This window comes from Danio rerio, chromosome 3, assembly GCF_052040795.2.
Source record: "Danio rerio strain M-AB ecotype USA chromosome 3, GRCz13ab, whole genome shotgun sequence".
Lineage (NCBI taxonomy): Eukaryota > Metazoa > Chordata > Actinopteri > Cypriniformes > Danionidae > Danio > Danio rerio.
In genome coordinates this window covers 330,433-353,695 of record NC_141023.1, presented here as the reverse complement: position 1 = coordinate 353,695, position 23,263 = coordinate 330,433, and the positions used below count along the sequence as shown (strand labels likewise).

Here is a 23,263-nt window from a genome sequence, read left to right as displayed (position 1 = left end):
TCGGGACGCAGCCTTTCTCCTGAGGGTATAACAGCAGTGAGATGATGAAGCAGTGCAGATCCTCCTGAACACATCACCTGTGTGGGTTTGTGCTTTACTGTACTGAAGAGGGGATGGTGCAGATGGAGGAAGGGGAGGGGCCTAATCACGCAGACCTGTCAATCATTGTGAGCTGTGGTTGGCTCTCCTGCATGCTCCACATTTATCTGAAACACACCTGACTGCTGCGGCTGGCTGGTTCACTCGGTGTCGGAACATCTCTCTCTCTCTCAGGTGTGTGTGTGTGTGTGTGTGTGTGTGTGTGTGTGTGTGTGTGTGTGTGTGTGTGTGTGTGGGATGATAATGAGTATTGGATGTTTACATGAGTGATGCACACTATATAAACACCTGCCCCATCTGCACGTCCGAGTGTTTGATGACAGATGAAGCACTCAGTGTTCACCATTGTGCATCTGCTGAGCATATAACCGTGTGCACTGTTTGAGACGAGGCCGGAGCGTCTGACTGTTCATATATATATATTATCTTTATTATAGAAGAGTGATCAACATTCTCACACACACACACACACACACAGTCTGAGGCGTTCCTGCATCTGCATACAGGTGAAGAGAGAAGACCTGGAGCACCTGTGGAGGACAAACCGAGAGATGAGTCTGACAGAACACACGTATTCTCTTGCTGGCCACTTTATTAGGTACACCTCACTAATACCGGGTCGGACCCCTTTACCTTCAGACGCAGCACTGGTTTTTGTCTCATGTCTAGTTTAAATATTGAAATATTCCTCAATTGACATGCATTTTCACACAAGTGAACATAATTAAGTAAATAATAAACCAAAATTCAGTGTTTTCCCCCCTTAAAAAGGCCAGTACTCTTAAACTAAGCAGAATAATCATGTTTTCGGTAAATAAAGAAAATCACTTCATTTTGACATTGTTAGTTTATTCCCTGTCTGGAAAATGCTTCTCGATTTAAGAATTTTCACATATTTGGACTAGAAATGAGACTAAAGACACACACACACACCTGAGGTCAGTCGTCGTCATCATCATCCTCTGGCACGAATATATCGTGCTCCTCCAGCAGAGCGGCGAAGTTCTTGCTGATCAGAGTGCCGACGTACAGGAACGGGGCCACCACCGTCATGATGCGCAGCAGACCGAACGCCGTCTGAACACACACACACACACACGTTGATTGAGTGTGAGTTAATATTTTATGTTTCAGACCTAACCCTGCAGTAAGAGACTGAACGCTGGCCTGACTTCAGCTTACAGGTGAATATCACACGAACATCGTTATTACTATTATTATTATGAGCCGAATACTGTTTATAACAATACAATACCGCTATTATATGTCTTAGTGCTTCAGAATCTCCAACAGAACCTTTAGTTATCGCCCGCTGGTGTAGAGGCTAATACAGTTATAGTTATCGTCTGCTGGTGTAGAGGCTAATACAGTTATAGTTATCGTCTGCTGGTGTAGAGGCTAATATAGTTATCGTTATAGTTATCGTCCGCTGGTGTAGAGGCTAATACAGTTATAGTTATCGTCCGCTGGTGTAGAGGCTAATATAGTTATCGTCTGCTGGTGTAGAGGCTAATATAGTTATCGTTATAGTTATCGTCCACTGGTGTAGAGGCTAATATAGTTATCGTCTGCTGGTGTAGAGGCTAATATAGTTATCGTTATAGTTATCGTCCACTGGTGTAGAGGCTAATATAGTTATCGTTATAGTTATCGTCCACTGGTGTAGAGGCTAATATAGTTATCGTTATAGTTAACGCCCGCTGGTGTACAGGCTAATATAGTTATCGTTATAGTTATCGTCCGCTGGTGTAGAGGCTAATATAGTTATCGTTATAGTTATCGCCCGCTGGTGTAGAGGCTAATATAGTTATCGTTATAGTTATCGCCCGCTGGTGTAGACGCGAATATAGTTATCGTTATAGTTATCGCCCGCTGGTGTAGACGCTAATATAGTTATCGTTATAGTTATTGTCCGCTGGTGTAGAGGCTAATATAGTTATCGTTATAGTTATCGCCCGCTGGTGTAGAGGCTAATATAGTTATCGTTATAGTTATCGTCTGCTGGTGTAGAGGCTAATATAGTTATCGTTCGCTGGTGTAGAGGCTAATATAGTTATAGTTATCGTCTGCTGGTGTAAGGGTTAATATAGTTATCGTTATAGTTATCGTCCGCTGGTGTAGAGGCTAATATAGTTATCGTTATAGTTATCGTCCGCTGGTGTAGAGGCTAATATAGTTATCGTTATAGTTATCGTCCGCTGGTGTAGAGGTTAATATAGTTATCGTTATAGTTATCGTTCGCTGGTGTAGAGGCTAATATAGTTATCGTTATAGTTATCGTTCGCTGGTGTAGAGGCTAATATAGTTATCGTTATAGTTATCGTTCGCTGGTGTAGAGGCTAATATAGTTATCGTTATAGTTCTTGTCCGCTGGTGTGGAGGCTAATATAGTTATCGTCCACTGGTCCGCTAAAATTATTTAAGCACCATCAAGATGATTAAATAAATATGATATATTATTGATTCTTCACTGAGAACCCTGATATTTTTCCACACAAACAACACTGTCTGGAGATTTTACCAGCATTTACGGACTAAATGTAATATCCTGCTTGAATCAAACTTCTCCCTTCAATGTGATATTTTCTCAAATCGTCTGAAATCAATTATGTTTTGATTATTCAGTAAAGGAGACTGATCATCGAAGAACTGATTCAGTCCGAAATGATCGTTGATTTTTAAATTAGGCGCGAAGAGAAGCGCGGGAAAGAAAAATACACCAACAGATCTGATCTATGTACACTTTCACCATCTATACCTCTCATTTTCAGCATTATTATGGGTTATTAGTGTGAGCCTGTCGTTAGTATGATCTACACGACATCAATAATAAACATCATATGGTAGACCGTGACACACACACACACACACAGGCACGAACGCTGATTGACAGGTGAAGTGTGTTCACTGACACACACACACAGCTGTCAGATTATCCGCATTTCCACATTCATTCGCTCTATATTCATCTATTTTATTTAATAATCACTGATTCTATAATCAATACATGTTTGTAATTCTGTATGACCTGATCAGTGTGTGTGTGTGTGTGGCTGATCGTGTTACTCACGCACTTTCTTCGGTTTGGCCAGAATGGCGCCGGTGGCTGTGTTCACTGCGGTCCGGTGTTGCAGCTGCTGAAGCCCGAGCTGAGGAGAACACACCGACCGGCACACGAACCGACGGACAACCGACACCGCCGCCATGACCGACGGAGAGAGCGATATAGAGGTGTGTGTGTGACAGAGAGACAGAGAGCGAGAGGTGTGTGTGCGCGCGGAGAGGGAGAGAGCTCCACACACTGACAGATGATACCGGCGCGTGTGTGAGAGAGAAAGTGTGACTGAATGTACACTACTATAAACAGTGTTGTATTTTACTGTATATTCTCCCGACTGTAGAGTTAATATCTCAGAATAATCAGAACACCGACATGTTGGGTGATGTAGGTTAACGGTCACGTGACAGAAAGCGCGCATTTCCTCTTTAATTGAGGTTTATTTTGCTGGCTGTGCTCTCAAAATAGCTTTATTAATGTTTCATTTTCATTTAGTAGTAAACCACTCACTGTATTCATGATCGCGACCGCTTCTGCTCTTTATAGTATAGCATGTGAACGATATATCAAACTAGTATTAACTATAGCGATACCTGTAATACTGTAGGATATTTTAGTTTGTTGCTACAGTAAGCTGTCGTGTGTTGTAAAGTTACCATAGCAACTACAATCAACACAGCTGATCAATTAATAGTGTTGTTACCATAGCAACTGTAGAATCACCATGAGAGATCAGTTACTGTAGTTGTTGTGTTACCATAGCAACTGTACAATCACCACAGCAGATCAGTTACTGTAGTTGTTGTGTTACCATAGCAACTGTAGAATCACCTCAACATATTAACTACTAGTTGTTGTTACCATAGCAACTGTAGAATTGCCACAACATATTAATTACTATAGTTGTTGTTACCATAGCAACTGTAAAATCACTAAAGCAGATCAATTACTATAGTTGTTGTGTTACCAAAGCAACCGTAGAATCACCACAGCAGATTACTGAAGTTGTCGTGTTACCATAGCAACTGTAGAATCACCACAGCAGTTTACTGTAGTTGTCGTGTTACCATAGCAACTGTAGAATCACCACAGCAGATTACTGAAGTTGTCGTGTCACCATAGCAACTGTAGAATCACCACAGCAGATTACTGTAGTTGTCGTGTTACCATAGCAACTGTAGAATCACCACAGCAGATCACTGTAGTTGTCGTGTTACCATAGCAACTGTAGAATCACCACAGCAGATCACTGTAGTTGTCGTGTTACCATAGCAACTGTAGAATCACCACAGCAGATCACTGTAGTTGTCGTGTCACCATAGCAACTGTAGAATCACCACAGCAGATCACTGTAGTTGTCGTGTTACCATAGCAACTGTAGAATCACCACAGCAGATTACTGTAGTTGTCGTGTTACCATAGCAACTGTAGAATCACCACAGCAGTTTACTGTAGTTGTCGTGTTACCATAGCAACTGTAGAATCATCACAGCTGATTACTGTAGTTGTCGTGTTACCATAGCAACTGTAGAATCATCACAGCAGATGACTCGGGTGCTTCTGAGTGTTGTTTTCTGTTAGTGCTGATGATAGTTCTAGATGAGCACACTGCACAGGGCAGATGGTTGATTTATTAATGATATTTCTCAATAATATTTAAGGAGCCTGCAGCAGAGAGATCAAGGAAATATTTGAGCATATATTGAGATCAGAAAACACACATAATAATAAATGAAGTGACTGCAGTCCAGATGAATGTTCCTGTTTTATTGTATTGTTCATCATCATCATCATCATCCAGCATTCATCAGTATGTACATCTCCATTATAAATACTGTACAGAGAGTCAGGAATATAAACAAACTCAATGTGCAAAACCAAACCAACTCACTTCACTGACCAGAGCGAGAGAGCCACACAGACACAAGGCCAGCCGCACCGCCATCCTCATCATCATCATCATCAGCAGGACAACAACAGTCATAATAATCATATTCATAATAATGAAGAGTAGCGTCAGTGTTATTCCAGTGACTGAAGATTAAACACATGTTAAAGGGCACCTAGGTTACCCCTTTTTTCAGATTTAATATAAGTCTTTTGCGCCTCTAGAATGTGTATATGAAGTTTCAGCTCAGAACACCCATCAGATTTCTCATGATACCTTTTACAAGATGCTGTTTTATACTGATTTCCAGCAGGGGGTGGTTTTGTTGTACTGCGCCTTTAAGGCGAGTTCTGCCCGCCTACTGTGTGCCTTCCCGCGTGCTTTAATCTCCTCCCTCAGCTGCGTCAGACAACAGACAGACTAAAAGGAAGAAGGTCTCACGTAGCGTTTGTAAGAGATACTACAGTAAGAACTAACCTTTACTAATCAGTATTGTGAAGTTGTTTTGATGAGTCTCACACACACACCAGAGATACATGCACACACACACACACACACAGGCAGACAGACAGACAGACAGAGTGCACTCATATGTGTCAGGATACAGGCTAACCTCCAGTGCTGTGTGGATATCTGTGATGCTAATGTACAAAATAAACCTGATTTAACGTCCACAAACCGGGATTGAAGCGTCTTCTTTTATAATTGTTCTGACACGCGGCTGTGCTTATGAAGTAAAGCTGAAGTAAATCGCTGTAATTAATTACACACGTGCTGTTTTAAAACACTTTAAACATGTGAAACTCACTCTTAATCACATTTGATGATGATCGCTGATCCTAGCAAACAGAACAGAGCTTTTATTCCCGGTTGCTTTGCCTATGTCTTGTCTGCCTGGTCTTGTTGACATATACACGCGACTACCGGGACATGTTAATGCACACAGCTGTCAATCAATTCGGTGGGCGGGGGGATCGCACTAATTGGTCCACCGTTTTTATGTTGTTAAATTGAAAAAAAAAAGGACTGAGTGTGTTTATATCAGCCCAATATGACGCTCTATACACTATATATACACACATGTCTGTCCAAACAGCTGGAAAAGTAGAGTTTTCAACATAGATGCCCTTTAAAGTGTGTTAAACAGATGAAGCATATCTACACCTCTGCTGAAACTCCACACACACACACACGCACACACACACACGCGCACACCCAGGGAGGAATGCAGAGCAGGAATGATGAACGTGTCCAAACATCATCACTGTGGAGAAACACACACACACACACACACACACACACACACACACACACACACACGCGTGTGAATAATAAAGTGCTGATGAACACATATAGATGTATTAATAACGTGTAGATGTATGTCGGCTCGGTGTCAGTCTGATGAGTGTGCTCGGACCTGTGTGAAGGACAGGCGTCTGAAGAACTGGTTGATGTGGAAGGCGCTGTGTGTGTGTGTGTGCGCGCTGCTGTTGCTGAGCTGCAGGATCTGTGCGTCTGCGATGGCCGCTTTCAGACTCACACTCTTCAGCATCTGCAGCGCCGGCTGACGGCCAGACACGGGCACAGACGACACACTCGTGTAGGAGGCGTCCTTCTGCTGCGGCGCGTAGCCCACTGATGGAGACACACACACACACACACACATGGAGACCATCACAGTCACATGACCGTCACACATGCTTCAGTGACTACTCACACACTTCAACCACCGATCACACACATAAACGACCAATCACACGCATCAACGATAAATTGCACGCATCAACGATTAATCGAACACATTAACGGCCGATCACACGCATCAACGATTAGTCGCACGCATCAACGATTAGTCGCACGCATCAACGACCGATCACACGCATCAACGATTAGTCGCACGCATCAACGATTAGTCGCACGCATCAACGACCAATCACACGCATCAACGATTAATCGCAAACATCAATAACCAATCACACGCATGAACGACCAATCAAACGCATCAATGACCAATCACACGCATCAACGATTAATTGCACACATCAACGATTAATCGCACGCATCAATGACCAATCACACGCATCAACGATTAATCGCAAACATCAATAACCAATCACACGCATGAACGACCAATCAAACGCATCAATGACCAATCAAACGCATCAATGACCAATCACACGCATCAATGACCGATCACATGCATCAACGATTAATCGCACGCATCAACGATTAATCGCACGCATCAATGACCAATCACACACATCAACGATTAATCGCACGCATCAACGACCGATCGCACGCATCAACAATTAATCGCACGCATCAACGACCGATCGCACGCATCAACGATTAATCGCACGCATCAACGACCGATCGCACGCATCAACGATTAATCGCAAACATCAATAACCAATCACACGCATGAACGACCAATCAAACGCATCAATGACCAATCACACGCATCAACGACCGATCGCACGCATCAACGATTAATCGCACGCATCAACGAACGATCGCACGCATCAACGATTAATCGCACACATTAACGACCAATCACACGCATCAACGATTAATCGCACACATCAACGACCGATCGCACGCATCAACGATTAATCGCACACATCAACGACCGATCGCACGCATCAACGATTAATCGCACACATCAACGACCGATCACACGCATCAACGACTGATCACACGCATCAACCATTAATCGCACGCATCAACGATTAATCGAACACATTAACGGCTGATCACACGCATCAACGATTAATCGCACACATCAACGACCGATCACACGCATCAACGATTAGTCGCACGCATCAACGACCGATCACACGCATCAATAACCAATCACACGAATCAACGACCAATCACACGCATCAACGATTAATCGCACACATTAACGACCAATCACACGCATCAACGATTAATCGCACACATCAACGACCGATCGCACGCATCAACGACCGATCGCACGCATCAACGATTAATCGCACACATCAACGACCGATCACACGCATCAACGACTGATCACACGCATCAACCATTAATCGCACGCATCAACGATTAATCGAACACATTAACGGCTGATCACACGCATCAACGATTAATCGCACACATCAACGACCGATCACACGCATCAACGATTAGTCGCACGCATCAACGACCGATCGCACGCATCAACGATTAATCGCACACATTACCGACCGATCACACGCATCAACGATTAATCGCACGCATCAACGACCGATCACACGCATCAATAACCAATCACACGCATCAACGATTAGTCGCACGCATCAACGACCGATCACACGCATCAATAACCAATCACACGCATCAACGATTAGTCGCACGCATCAACGACCGATCACACGCATCAATAACCAATCACACGAATCAACGACTGATCACACGCATCAACGATTAATCGCACACATCAATAACCAATCACACGCATTAACCAATAATCGCACACATCAACAACCAATCACACGCATCAATGACCGATCACATGCATCAACGATTAATCGCACCGCACGCATCAACGGCCGATCACATGCTCCAATCACACGCTTCAGTGAGCGATCAGACCTGTGGCGGTGAGGACGGTGTCTGTGGTGTTGCTGAGCTGCAGGAGGATTGTGGGATAGTAGGGGTGAAACAGGAAGAGTTTCCTGAGCACCGGCTCCGCCACGGCTGCCTGCGGACACACACACACACACACACACACACACATAATGAGCAGTGGTCAGGCGTGACACACACACACTCATATGTGCAGTCATGTGATGGAGCAGATGTTTGCCTTGCTGGCGTTAAGCGTGTGCGTCAGCGGATCTCCAGCCCAGAACAGGAACACTGATTGGCCAGACGCGGTCAGAACTGACGAATCCTCCACCGCCAGACGAGGACACACAAACTCCGCCTCCCACAGGCTCCGCCCACGAGCACCATCAATGATCTGCACCTGCGCAACACACACACACACATACTGTCAATCAACTCACATGTGTGTGTGTGTGTGTGTGAAATAATGAGATGGTAATGATATGCGCACCTTCCTGATGCCATTGGTCGACTGATGAATGAGGAGATCAGGGACACCGTCATCATTAAAGTGACCCAGTGCTGGACGACTGCACACACACACACACACACACACACACACACACACAACAAGTCAAAACAGCATTATTGATAAATATTCAAAAGTAAAAATAATAAACTAATGAACTGACAAAAATACTAATTACATCACAACCCGATGTGTGTGTGTGTGTGTGTGTGTGTGTGTGTGTGTGTGTGTGTGTGTGCGTGTGCGTGCGTGCGTGCGTGCGTGCGTGTGTGTGTGTGTGTGTGTGTGTGTTGGGTACACACGTGTGTATGTTGGCGAGGCTGAGGCTCCACGTGGTGTGTGTGTCGCTCGCTCTCAGCACAGACAGCCTGCGCGCTCCACACAACACGATCCCCTCACTGCGGCTGCGGTTCAGCACACACACACCGTCCAGATCACTGCGCTGATCACACTGACCCGCCACCAGGGGGAGCAGGAACTCCACCTGCTCAGACACACTGACACACACACACACACACACACAGAGAGAGAGAGAGAGAGACACACACATCATTAGTGTACAGCTGTATGTTTACATTTTTAGTATGGTTCTGTTGGGCGTCACGGTGGCGCAGTGGTCAGCACTGTGGCCTCACAGCAAGAAGGTCTCTGGTTTGAGTCTCGGCTGGGTCAGTTGGTGTTTCTGTGTGGAGTTTGCATGTTCTCCCCGTGTTGGTGTGGGTTTCCTCCGGGTGCTCCGGTTTCCCCCACAGTCCAAACACATGCGCTATAGGGGAACTGATCAACTAAACTGACTGTAGTGTATGTGTATGGGTGTTTCCCAGTGATGGGTTGCAGCTGGAAGGGCATCTGCTGTGTAAAACATATGCTGGAATAGTTGGCGGTTCATTCCCCTGTGGTAACCCCTGATGAATGAAGGGACTAAGCTGAAGGAGGATGCGTGTGTGTGTGTGTGTGTGTGTGTGTGTGTGTGTGTGTGTGTGTGTGTGTGTGTGTGAGCACCTGCTGATGTGCAGTAGTGCAGATGTGTTGCTCCTCCTCAGACTCTCCCAGCTGGAGTCCTGCTGTCGAACCCGAGCCGCTGCTGCCGCCGTGCTGCCTGTGGCCTGGGTGTAGATGTAGCTGAGAGACACGCCCTGCACCAGACCTGCGCGCACACACACACACACACACACACAAATACAATACACTTATATACACACACACAAACACAAACACATACAGCCCCAACACACACACACACACACTCACTCACCCAGGCCGAACAGGATGTAGTAGGCCCCCTTTGATGTCTCGTGCAGCAGTGGACCAATCAGCTTCCCCTGAGCTGTGAGGTTAAAGTTCACCGGCTGTCCAATCACAGCGCCTGACTGTCCAGAGATCAGCACTAGAGATAGGTCAGAGGCCTGCGGACGCACACACACACACACACACGCACACACATCAGTCTCCTCATGAACAAATATGAGCACGTGTGTGTGTTTGTGCACGCACCCCTGTCTGTTTCTGTGTGTGTTTGCAAAAATGTGTGTGAAGAGTGTGTATGTATTGTGTTGTGTTTATATCATGCTTGTGTGTGTGTGTGTGTGTGTGTGTGTGTGTGTGTGTGTGTGTGTGTGTGTGTGTGTGTGTGTGACCTGGTCTGCTGGTAGTGTGGCGATGAGCAGGTCTGGATAAGCGTCTCCCTGTAGATCAGGCAGCAGAACGGCACGAGACTCCACATCACCAACAGCTGCCGTCCACCACGTCCTGCCTACACACACACACACACACACACACACACACACACTCACTCAGGTCATCAGTGTACAGATATAAGCGTGTCCTCGTCAGCTTCAGTCGCAGCACAGCGCTCTGAATACTGTCCGTGTCTCATCATCCCGATAAAAACCAACAGATGAACACGAGGGTTGCCAGATTGACGACTGAAACAGGAGCGTGTGTGAGCGATGATCAAGCATTACGATGTAAGATGCTCAGCTGATGTCTGTAACATGTGCTGACTCCTCTGCTGTCCTCTAGAGGGCGCATTTACAGCTGCGTCCGCATACAACACAGCAGCCTTCTTAGTTTCCACTATCTGGCAACCCAGAGTGCTGAAATATGATTGGCTAAGCTGTATGAAGGTAAATCAGTTGCGTAACTCGAGAGCTTGCAAATGTAAATGTGAGCACTTGTGATAATAATATTTGTATGTGTAGGTTGAAATGTACACTTACAGCTCTGATGTGAACAGCTGAAATCCTCGATTTGCACACACACACAACAATCCACACACTTGTGTTTTGAATTGGAAGTTGCAGATTAATAGTTGTGCATTTGTAAAATGTCATTCACAAATACAAAGTGACAGACACACGTGTGCACGGCAAATTTGATTGCATCTTCGCTCTACAACCACAGGTCGGCACTCACAACCTCTCAGATTCGTCAGTACAACTACAAATCTCCCGCGCTCTGACTTTTGCTACACATCTCCCGCAATCTCTGTAGCAGAACTCATCTGTGCACTCGCAGATGCAGAGGCGCGAGCAGCGCGGGGCGGGGGAGAGGCGGGGCTGGTGTAAAGCTGTTTCATTGGCTGAAGCCTGACCAATAAACAATGCCAGCAGCCAACAGGACTGAGGTGCAAAAGAATCATTTCCCACGATTATTTTATTATTTAGGGTTTATTTCAACTCTTTTCTGAAGAGATTCTTGTTAAAAATCATAAATTCTGTGGAAATGTACATACCAGTAAAAGAGCAGCAAAGCCAGTTTATTGGCTAGAGCCAGCCAATGAGATGGGGCGTTTCTGTTTGTCAGGACACAGGGCAGCTCACGTTGTGTGAGGCCTCGAGCAATCAGAGGGTAAGTTATGATTTTTAATAATTATCTATATGTTCAATACTGTTAGCTAAGCTGAGGACTGTGCTGGGTGCTTCTCTTGTTTGTTTCTTATATAAGAAACAGTTATGAGTTATCTAGGAGTTGCTTTCTATCATGTTATATGGTTCTAAAGATACGATTCAACCCACATGAAATAAGTTGTAATAGTATTTATAGTAAATAATATTACGTTTTTGAACCATACTAACTATAGTAAACTGTATTATACTGTATATTTTGCAGTATCTACAACTTTGTTAATGAATGCAACAGCACACTGTAGTATTAACTAGCATGAACTTTAATAAATTACAGTATATTTACGCACACATTAATAGCAATTAAAAATAACACTAGGCGTTTCAGTTTCTTACAGATCATACCGGTTTTTGTTATTATAACCTGCATCATATCTATCTATCCATCTATCTATTTACATGTTTGTGTACAGTGTGTCCTTTATATCACTTTTTTAATTATGAACGTTACTAACTATAGGTTATTTCTCAGTTTCCTGTAAGGATGGAGTGACAGGAGAGATCAGCATGTTTTAAGTCGATGAGGAACTCAGAGAAGCTGCATAGCTTGAATAGGATGTTATTTATGCTAAAGATGACATGAGGATCCAGCTCATCTACAAACACTTCAAAATGATTCAGATCATTCAAGAGGAAGCCGACTTTATTTTCTCTTTTTTCTTGCCAAGATGACTACAGATTTGAACAAAACACACACTCACCCACAAACACAACTTTTATTTTGATAATTGTTTAATGTAGTATTTTTACACTTTACTGTAAAGCAGGGCTGTCAAACTCAGTTCCTGAAGGGCCATAATCCTTCACGTTTTCAGTTGCAACCCTGCTTCAACACACTTAAGTGAAAGTTTCAAACAAACCTGAAGGACTCAATTAGTTTGATCAGGTGTGTTTAATTAGGGTTAGAACTAAACTTTGCAAAGCTGCAGCCCTCCAGGAACTGAGTTTGACACCTGTGCTGTAAGGGAATGTTATTTGTCAAATAAAATTTACAGTCCAAATAAGTGCAGTGCAAATGTCTAGTTACTTGTATTGAAATATTTCAGGGTTTTTCCTTGTTCATAATGAGATGGAGGTGGTAAATCCAACTTCATCATTACCCATCAAATGTTATCTCCTCTTTAATACTTTGCTCAAGCCTTTACTAATGGTCAGAAAGCAAGCCATTGTGTAAAGCTGGTTGATGCTCGCTGTAATAGAGAGAGATGATGACTGTTCAGCTTATGTTGCTTAACCCTGCAGATGAGATGCTCAAAGTGGACCCTCAGCCGAGCGATGGACACTGTCTCCCTCACCTAGTTGCTCTTCCTTTGAACACACATATCATGTTGAAGGATGCAAGTTGTGGACCTAAATCAGATGTAATGCATGTAGATGTATAAATCAGAAAGAAATGAAACTGCTTTAAAATGTATTAGGTTTTACATATAAATACGTATTCTTAACAGATTTTTTTCAACTTGATATTTGCATAATAAATGGCATTAGAATGTTTAGTTTTAAACAGATAGCTATATTTCAATCTTATCAAATTTAAGCTATATATATATATATATATATATATATATATATATATATATATATATATATATATACTGTAATTTATTAAAGTTCATGCTAGTTAATATTACAGTGTGCTGTTGCATTCATTAACAAAGTTGTAGATACTGCAGTATATACAGTATAATATAGTTTACTATAGTTAGTATGGTTCAAAAACGTAATATTATTTACTATAAATACTATTACAACTTATTTCATGTGGGTTGAATCGTATCTTTAGAACCATATAACATGATAGAAAGCAACTCCTAGATAACTCATAACTGTTTCTTATATAAAAAAAACACACAAGAGAAGCACCCAGCACAGTCCTCAGCTTAGCTAACAGTATTGAACATATAGATAATTATTAAAAATCATAACTTACCCTCTGATTGCTCGAGGCCTCACACAACGTGAGCTGCCCTGTGTCCTGACAAACAGAAACGCCCCATCTCATTGGCTGGCTGTAGCCAATAAACTGGCTTTGCTGCTCTTTTACTGGTATGTACATTTCCACAGAATTTATGATTTTTAACAAGAATCTCTTCAGAAAAGAGTTGAAATAAACCCTAACTAATGAAATAATCGTGGGAAATGATTCTTTTGCACCTCAGTCCTGTTGGCTGCTGGCATTGTTTATTGGTCAGGCTTCAGCCAATGAAACAGCTTTACACCAGCCCCGCCTCTCCCCCGCCCCGCGCTGCTCACGCCTCTGCATCTGCGAGTGCACAGATGAGTTCTGCTACAGAGATTGCGGGAGATGTGTAGCAAAAGTCAGAGCGCGGGAGATTTGTAGTTTTACTGACGAATCTGAGAGGTTGTGAGTGCCGACCTGTGGTTGTAGAGCGAAGATGCAATCAAATTTGCCGTGCACACGTGTGTCTGTCACTTTGTATTTGTGAATGACATTTTACAAATGCACAACTATTAATCTGCAACTTCCAATTCAAAACACAAGTGTGTGGATTGTTGTGTGTGTGTGCAAATCGAGGATTTCAGCTGTTCACATCAGAGCTGTAAGTGTACATTTCAACCTACACATACAAATATTATTATCACAAGTGCTCACATTTACATTTGCAAGCTCTCGAGTTACGCAACTGAATTACCTTCATACAGCTGGCAGTGGGCGGAGTTATAGAGTCCACAACACAGACAGACACTCTGGCATGCAGAACATGTCCACTCAGCAGCTTTCACTCATCCTCCTTCAGCTTAGTGCTTTATTCATTAGCGGGTCACCACAGCGGAATGACCCGCCAACTATTCCAGCATATGTTTTACGCAGCAGATGCCCTTCCAGCTGCTACCCATCACTGGTTTGAGTCTCGGCTGGGTCAGTTGGAGTTTCTGTGTGGAGTTTGCATGTTCTCCCTGTGTTGGTGTGGGTTTCCTCCGGGTGCTCCGGTTTCCCCCACAGTCCAAACACATGCGCTATAGGGGAACTGATCTACTACACTGGCACTAGTGTATAAGTGTGTGTGTGTGTGTGTGTGTGGATGTTTCCCAGAGATGGGTTGCAGCTGGATGGGCATCCGCTGCATAAAAAACTGCTGGATAAGTTGGCGGTTCATTCCGCTGTGGCCACCCCGGATAAATAAAGGGACTAAGCCGACAAGAAAACGAATGAATGAATAAAAAAATAATAAATAATTAAAATAAATAAATAAATTACAAAATAAAATTAATTTAAAAATAAAACATCCGCACAGAATGTGCTTTAATAACCCAATAATGAAAACACAGAATCCTCCGCTATTTATAAAGTACCTGATGAAGTCTGCATTGCAGTTGGTCAATTTCTGTTTAACAGAGAGCAGATTTATTCAACACATTTCTAATCATAATAGCCTTAAAATGGTTTATAGAGAATTAAAACCTGCGATTATTCTAGCCGAAATAAGAGCAGACATTATCAGACACACTGTGAACATGTCCTGAATCTGTTCAACATCATTTGGGGAATATTAAAAAAGAAAACACAATTCAAAGGGGGCGAATAATTCTGACTTTAGCTGTATATAGCTATATATATATATATATCTGCTGCTATTAATTATTGATCTGCTATTCAAATATATGAATAATTAATCCTCTCTTCACACTATTTATTAAGTTTCAGGCTCACAGCCAAGAGGCGTTCTGCTGGTTCAAAAGTCCGAAAGGTTATTTATTAGTATTTTCTCATATTTCTTATTATTAAAGTGGTCTGACCGAGAAAACACACACACACACACACACACACACACACACACACACACACACACACACACACACACAAACACAAACACACACACACACACACACACACACACACACACAAAGACATGCGCAGCATCTGGATAATATTCCCACACTGTAAAAAATGTCTGTGATTTTAAGGGTAAACGTCTGCACAATCTACAGTGGAAACCTGTTCAGTGATTTCAGCTCATTTCTGGACTAAACAGTTTAAAGCTGTGACAGATCTAGCCTTGTTTTCCAGAAACTGATCAGAGTGTCTGAAGTCTCACCACACACCCTCACTAGTCCCTAAATTAGTCGATTAGTTTAGTCCACTAGACAGAGTGAATGCGCACAGATGAGTGAATGATGAACAGCTGCTGCTAACAAGCACAATCCCTGAAGGAGAGAACGAGACATGAACACATTCAGACACCGCCTCACACCGAGCCAGCTGAAGTAAACCGCTCCATCAAATATCAGCATTAGCAGCTCCACTGATGACAGACTGAACACAGTTCCGTCATATCTGCAGGAATATTTGATGATGAACAGAGGTTTATACGATTATTGAAAATGTTTGATTTGACCTCACCATCATGGAGATCAGAGGCTGCTTTAGTGGAGCTCGTGATGCTGTACTCTGCTGTTATAACCGTGTGTCTGAAACTCATCAGGTATAGCCGGAAGGGCAATGAGACACTCTACTGTGTGCGCTCACTGTAGCAGGTATAGTTTCTAGTGTTTTATAGGTTAAGCCATGGGAAATAGTTTTATTTGATGTTGTCTGGAATATGTTACAGCTGAAATACGGTTATTTTCCGTAAATTTACACAGTTCTGAAAACTTCCGGATTTTTTACGGAAAAATTCTGGCAACCACAGCTGCTGGTATCTCTCCGTACATTTGATGGATTTGATATTTTTATCAGTGTACACCATTCATCAGGTGTGCTTTAGTTAAGTGCCCTTACTAGTGCACAAATTCATGCACACGACCCCTAGAGCAGATTGAGACGCAGATTGAGCTCTGCTAGAGCTGCTCTTGTGGGATCAGGAGCATCCGCTGTGTAAGACATATGCTGGAATAGTTGTCGGTTCATTCCGCTGCGGCGACCCCTGATTAATAAAGGGACTAAGCTGAAGGAGAATGACTGAGTGAATGTTGTAAAATCATCGCAGTCGCACTGTCCGTATCTCAGCCACACATCACCTCACACTACCTGTCAAACACCTGCGCTTCAGACACTGAGGGGGCATACTAACATTTGACCAATCAGATCAAGCCCGGCTATGTTAACCCCGCCCCCAGAGTAGGCACTGTTCTGCTATTGGGTGTGTGTGAGATTGTTTAAAGTGTGTATGAGTGTGTGTGTGTGTGAGAGACCTGTGGAGGCGTTGACGGTGATGATGTGTCCGGAGCTGATCAGGATGCAGGCGGAGTGTGTCTGCTCTGACGTCCTCTGCAGTGGGTCAGCACTTCCTGTCTGCAGCCCACACTGAACCGAGATCAGCGGCTCTCTGAGGGTGCGGGACCACAGCAGCTGCCCACCGGCCCCGCTCACCGCCGACACGCTGAACTCTACACACACAGAGCATTCTGATTGGACGACACACTGGCAGTTGTTCATCTATGAACTGGATGGCTTTGGCGAAGGAAAGAACTACAATCCCATGATGCACTGCACACATTAAAGGAACTCAAAGCTATCACTGTAGCAGGAGACTCCATTACATCACTGGCGGAGCTTCATGAGAGTGGGCGGGGCTAATGAGCATCGAATGTGCCACAACCCTCTGATTGGTGGAATCTTCAGCAGAGCATCATGGGTAATGTAGTTTATCGTCAGATGTTGATGATTGGTTGTTTGTTCTCACCTTTGTTCTGCGAGTTGATTGGCTGACTGTCGTTAGCGATGCTGGTGACGGCGATCAGGACGTCCTCCAGCCCGTCTCCGTCCACATCCCACATGGCCAGAGGGGGCGACGTCACGCCTGCGAGGACAACCACAGGTTAATCTGACACCGCTAATGCTAACGCTAATACACATGACAAGATTCCAGAGAGAACGCAACACGACAGAAACGTTTCAATAGTAATCCACGTGTAGCGGATCTACAGCTGATAGCGCCCTCTACAGTCTGCCGGTGGTCATGAACACAGCAGTGATTATACTGTCGTCTCCTCATACTTCAGTCTCTCATTAAACCTTCTGACCAATCAAACGCTCTCTAGTGTCTGACATGCCCCGCCCCCTTGTGTTTGAACTCACACTGGGAGCATTACCACAGGATGAAGCCCATAATCAGTACCTGAGGAGGGCATTGTTATGGTAGTTTACGCTGTTGTTCTGCTGTCCCGTCGCACAAATATAAGCCTAAATCAAATTTTGGGAACAAATAAACCCTTTTAACGATGAAAAGACGGCGTTTCTTCAGATGAAGACGTTGTTGTCATGCGTAATAATGTAACTCACACATAAATCTGTATCGTGACAATAAAATAAGATCGCTTATACTGTGCCGTGTGAGGACCCGTGGTGTGTTTGTGTGTATGAATGTGTGCCCCTCACCGGCGGCGTCCCCCAGCGCTTTGCGCCAGTGTGTGAGCTGCGGCGCCCCCTGTGGGCAGGGGATGAGGAACGCACACAGCAGCACCAGCAGCATGGCACTCAGCAGCGGCAGCAGGAATGCAGCGCTCCGCCCTGCCCCCTGCACATGCCCCGCCTTCTGCTCAGAGTCTCCGCCCTGCGCCCGCCCTGGCCCCGCCACCTGCGCTCTCCACTGCGGATCAGGCTCCTCCCCCTGCTCCCGAAGGCCGTTTCGGGGATAGTTGAGCACCAGGTCATCGTCCTCCGTCTCGTCCTCACTGTCGGCCTGCGTCAGCGGGTCATACTCGCCCAGGTCACACCCCTTCTTACCTGACGGACAACAATAAACACATGCATCAGCATCCTAAAGAAGGATTACTCACTAAAACACTAACAACACACTCGAATAACACTGCAGAACTAATATACATACACAAAGAAAATTTGTATATTTTATAACTATTAGAATATTTATATATATATATATATATATACTGGGAGGTGACTTTCTAAGTCGATCTCTCTCCTCTGTATGCTGTAGTGCTGTGCGTATACCATAGTAATTGTAGTGTATTGAGTGTGAGACTGGCATATCAGGAATGTGTGTCGTGTTGGCAGAAAGACAAAAGAAATGCCCGCATGTGTTGAGCGTTTTTCCCTATCGCAAACACAACAGCAGTGTGGTAGTGATTGTGTTGCTTTTTTCAGGGTTAATTATTGTGATATCCCGAATGCAACAGAGCAATAATGTAGACTGTAACCATGGCCGGAGCAAGCTGAACTGCCGCTCTAGGTAAAGGACGGTCACGCCGCCCTCAACCCTAAAGTGAAAACGCGAGGGTGGTGAGGGTAGTGTCGCGGACGCCACTCTCTCTGTTCTGCCACCTGAGACGTAGATAAAACTGAGGGCGCAGGTGGCGAGGGTAGTTTCAGGGACGCCGCCCTCTCTATTCTACTGCCCTAGGTGGCCGCCTAGGTCAAGTGGTGCTCGCTGCAGAGCCATTTGAGCAGAGCTGAGCTCCAGAGAGGGGGAGCTTAAGCTTGAGCTCCACCTTTTTTGCACTTCTTCTACGAGTGATGTCACTGGGGGTAGGGTTAGAGGTGGGGTTGGTGTACGCATTAAAACAGCTTACAGGAGGAGGAGCGACAGCTCATGCTCCCCCTCTCTGGAGCTCACCTCTCCTCAAATGGCTCTGCAGCGAGCACCCTCTCGCCTAGGTCGCCTCTATGGACGCACCGGCCCTGACTGTAACACTGTTTGCAGGGCCGGAGCAAGCTGAACTGCCACTCTAGGCAGAGGACGATCATGCCGCCCTCAACCCCAATGTGAAAACGAAAGTGACCGCTAATGAAAATTAAGTGAGGTGTCGCGGACCTCTTTTCCAGTGCACTATGCACGGATATAACTGAGGACACGCGAGTGCTGAGTGAGAGAGGAAGGTGTCGCGAACACTGCGCTCTCTATTCTGTCGTCTATGCGCGAATATATCTGAGGACACGGGTGGTGAGGGAGGTGTCGCGGACATAATTGAGGACGCGGGTGGTAAGGGAGGTGTCACGGATGCCGCCCTCTCTATACTGCCGACCCTAGGCGGCCGCCTAGGTCGCCTCTATGGACGCACCGGCCCTGACTGTTTGGAAATATCTTTGTAGACTGATGGCCCTTCATGCTGTTCAGCCTAATAATGTTAAAATGTGAGCAGAATCAGCTGTTCTGTCGTCATGTTAGACATTACGCTAGAGAATCATCAAACACTAGCTCTACAGTGACCTTGGTGAATTAGTAACAGCTTCTGCTGTTCTGACGTCAGCTGCAGATGTGAATGAATGGCGTAAGAAAGTAGCTCCTAATAAAAAGGGGTTTTTAGACTCTCCGTGTTTGATTTTCTTAATTATATACAAAAATATGACGTCAAACTGTTGTTTAAACTCAATATGACACTCGTAGCAGTGCCATATGGCTGTACATCAGCACTGGTGGGACACTAAAGCACTCGGCACACCTTCCATCAGTGCTGATATACAGCCATATTGCACTGCTACGAGTGTCATATTGCTCATATATACACACACATACTGACATATATACACAAAATATCAATAAACTGCCAAAAGCTTTAACCAAAATAACAGAAAATATTACGGAAAAAATAAGGAATTGACAAAAATATACTAAAAACTATTAATGGCTATCTGAGAGAATGTAAACTATAACAGACACTGTTCATTTAAAACACACACACAAACCTTCTGATGAACATTTAACATTAATAAAACACAAACGCTTTACAATGAAAACAGGATTATAAGTATCAGTAATAATCAGTATTACACAGTAATAAGACCTTGCTCATCATGAGCAGAACAGACAGAATCTGCTGACTGTGGAGCTGTTTCTGTGCAGTGTTTACTAAAACATGACTGATGTGGAAAGATTTTGTGAGTATAGTAGTTTCAGTAACTAAAACCGTATAAATATAACAAGCTTTTAAGCGTTTATTTAAGGTCTACAGTGCAAATCCAACTAGATCCACTACTAGAAGACAGAAAATACTGTAAATAAATGATGTAAACATCTGCATAATGCTTATTATTAATATAATATTTCCGTGTAGGTGCAGTCATGACGGCTCATTCTCAGTTATCTATATACAGCAGAATAATATGCATCGCTAAGCAAAGATGCTGAAGACCCAAGTGATTTTGCCATGAAATAAAACATTACTTTACAATGCATTGCTGGCTATTAATACCCGTATACCCGTGCAGATACAGACACACGCGAAATATGATGACGACAACTCTGAGATATTCATTTAAACACACGGCAACACCAGCAGATTTCACACGGGTGAACAAACACACACCATATGACAATAAACAGATCGCTAAACCCGCGAGGGTCAGTGCCAGTGTGTGTGTGTGTGTGTGTGTGTGTGTGTGTGAGGAGATCAACACGGCCGCCAGTACAGTAGAGCTGCGGCGGGAACGCGCGCACTAACACTAGCGATGATATCCCGCGCGCGTCTGATATCATCAGTCTCCAACATTACATAACCCAGCATCACATCACTGTGATGATCATCTGAACGGCGGAGATCCGTCAATCAATCAGGCTGATCGGGGATACATTAACGTCGCGCGCAATCAATGAATAACGGGATGAAGACGCGTCTGATAATCACAGCTCTGACGTCACACACTACAGTCACATCTCACCGCCATCCGTCTGACCGGCTACCGGAGATTACTGCTCGACTCACCCGGTAATTTCAGCGATCTGGACAGAGCCGCAGCCATGGCGCGAGCTTTCGGAGAAGACGCGACGCGACGCGAGTGCTACTGCAGCTTCAGAGCCACGCAGGTGCACCATGGGAAATTGAGTCCTCTGACGCGCGCCTTAAAGGGACAGTACACAAAATAGAATGAACATTTCCTCAGTGTATCATACTAACTCACTGTAAAGTGCTGTAAAGTGCTTCTAAACTGTTGTACATTTCTTCATTTTATATGCACAATAATGTTGGACAATACCTGAATTTCATAATATTTTTTCCTAAATCAGATGTCAATGGCTCCAAATTAATCATCAACACTTGTTGTTATTTATCAATCGTGTAAATCAGGCTGCAGTTGTTTATTCACAATTGTTTATGCAATTGTGTGTTTGTGTATAAATAAAGAATAAACAGTGTAATTACGCATGTTCATATTCATTTTCAGACAACAAAGCACTAATCCTTTAGCTTCAAAATAATTTTATAAAAAAAATAATTTAAATAATTTTAAAAAACTAAATATTCTGACATTTTATTTGAAATTTGGAGTAAATGTGGTCAGAGTGCCACAGAATGAAACGCTGATATAGTCCTACAGTTGTGCATTTACCCGGTGATATATTTCTGTCTGTGTATATCGCAGTCTGTGGTTTACTCGAGTATCGGCTTGAGTCTCAGTCAGCATTCATTCACTGACGTCTCTGTTTCTGAACAATTGATTCCTCAAATGTTTTCAAAGCGTCAGTCGCCCAGAATACAGTTACACGACTCCCGGAATCCAGGAATAATGCAGACTAGAGCCAGCAAAACTAAACAATAACCACAAAACAACCTTCAGGCAACGTTCAGGGAACTGCACCGGTTCTTCTCTGTACACTTGCATTATTAGTGTTCCTGGAACTGAAGGAGTGTTGATGACGGCTTTAACTCCATCTAATGTTCAAGCTTACAGAATTCACTCATCCTCCCTCAGCTTAGTCTCTTTATTAATCAGGGGTCGCCACAGCGGAATGAACCGACAACTAGTCTAGCATATGCTTTACACAGCGGATGCCCTTCCAGCTGCAACCCATCACTGGGAAACACCCATACACATACACTAGTGCCAGTGTAGTTGATCAGTTCCCCTATAGCGCATGTGTTTGGACTGTGGGGGAAACCGGAGCACCCGGAGGAAACCCACGCCAACACGGGGAGAACATGCAAACTCCACACAGAAACACCAACTAACCCAGCCGAGACTCAAACCTGAGATCTGAGTGCTGTGAGGTGATAGTGCTACTCACCGTGCTGCTTATAGAATGGCTGCTGAAAATCATCCTCTTAAAGGGACAGTTGACTAAAACACTGGTCATTCCCACTAGTGTGAGTTTCCTCTGTCGAGCACAAGAATGCTGGAGCATGCCAGTGTTCCTATGATGGCTCTGCTTTTCTTCAGATTATCTAGTGTTGTGTTCAACAGATGACAGAAACTCGTGGAAGTTTACCCCCACTGGGCATTTTCAGGTGAACTGTCTCTTTAAATGTGCATAAGCTGACAGAAAGCGAACATGTGACTAGTACATCTGTAGTTTAATCACAGTTTGCTCTGTAGA

General features: G+C 44.1%; 2 protein-coding genes across 2 annotated transcripts; both read right to left on the bottom strand.

Moving 5' to 3' along the window:
• Positions 1-507: 507 nt before the first annotated feature.
• Positions 508-3,405, bottom strand: smdt1a (single-pass membrane protein with aspartate-rich tail 1a). Its single transcript, XM_087243880.1, has 3 exons — positions 3,174-3,405; positions 1,033-1,176; positions 508-629 (listed from the first exon to the last, which is right to left on the bottom strand). Exons 1-2 carry the CDS (start codon positions 3,303-3,305, stop codon positions 1,039-1,041), a joined length of 270 nt encoding a protein of 89 aa, XP_087100006.1. The 5' UTR covers positions 3,306-3,405; the 3' UTR covers positions 508-629; positions 1,033-1,038.
• A 1,498-nt stretch (positions 3,406-4,903) lies between these two features.
• On the bottom strand, positions 4,904-21,744 carry fam234b (family with sequence similarity 234 member B). Its single transcript, NM_207053.1, is given in 12 exon segments — positions 4,904-6,680; positions 8,643-8,751; positions 8,857-9,018; positions 9,109-9,187; positions 9,429-9,623; positions 10,129-10,273; positions 10,382-10,532; positions 10,764-10,879; positions 17,187-17,381; positions 17,678-17,794; positions 18,373-18,720; positions 21,654-21,744. Coding segments are annotated over 12 exon segments (1,896 nt in total). The 5' UTR covers positions 21,691-21,744; the 3' UTR covers positions 4,904-6,438.
• Between the last annotated feature and the right edge of the window lie 1,519 nt (positions 21,745-23,263).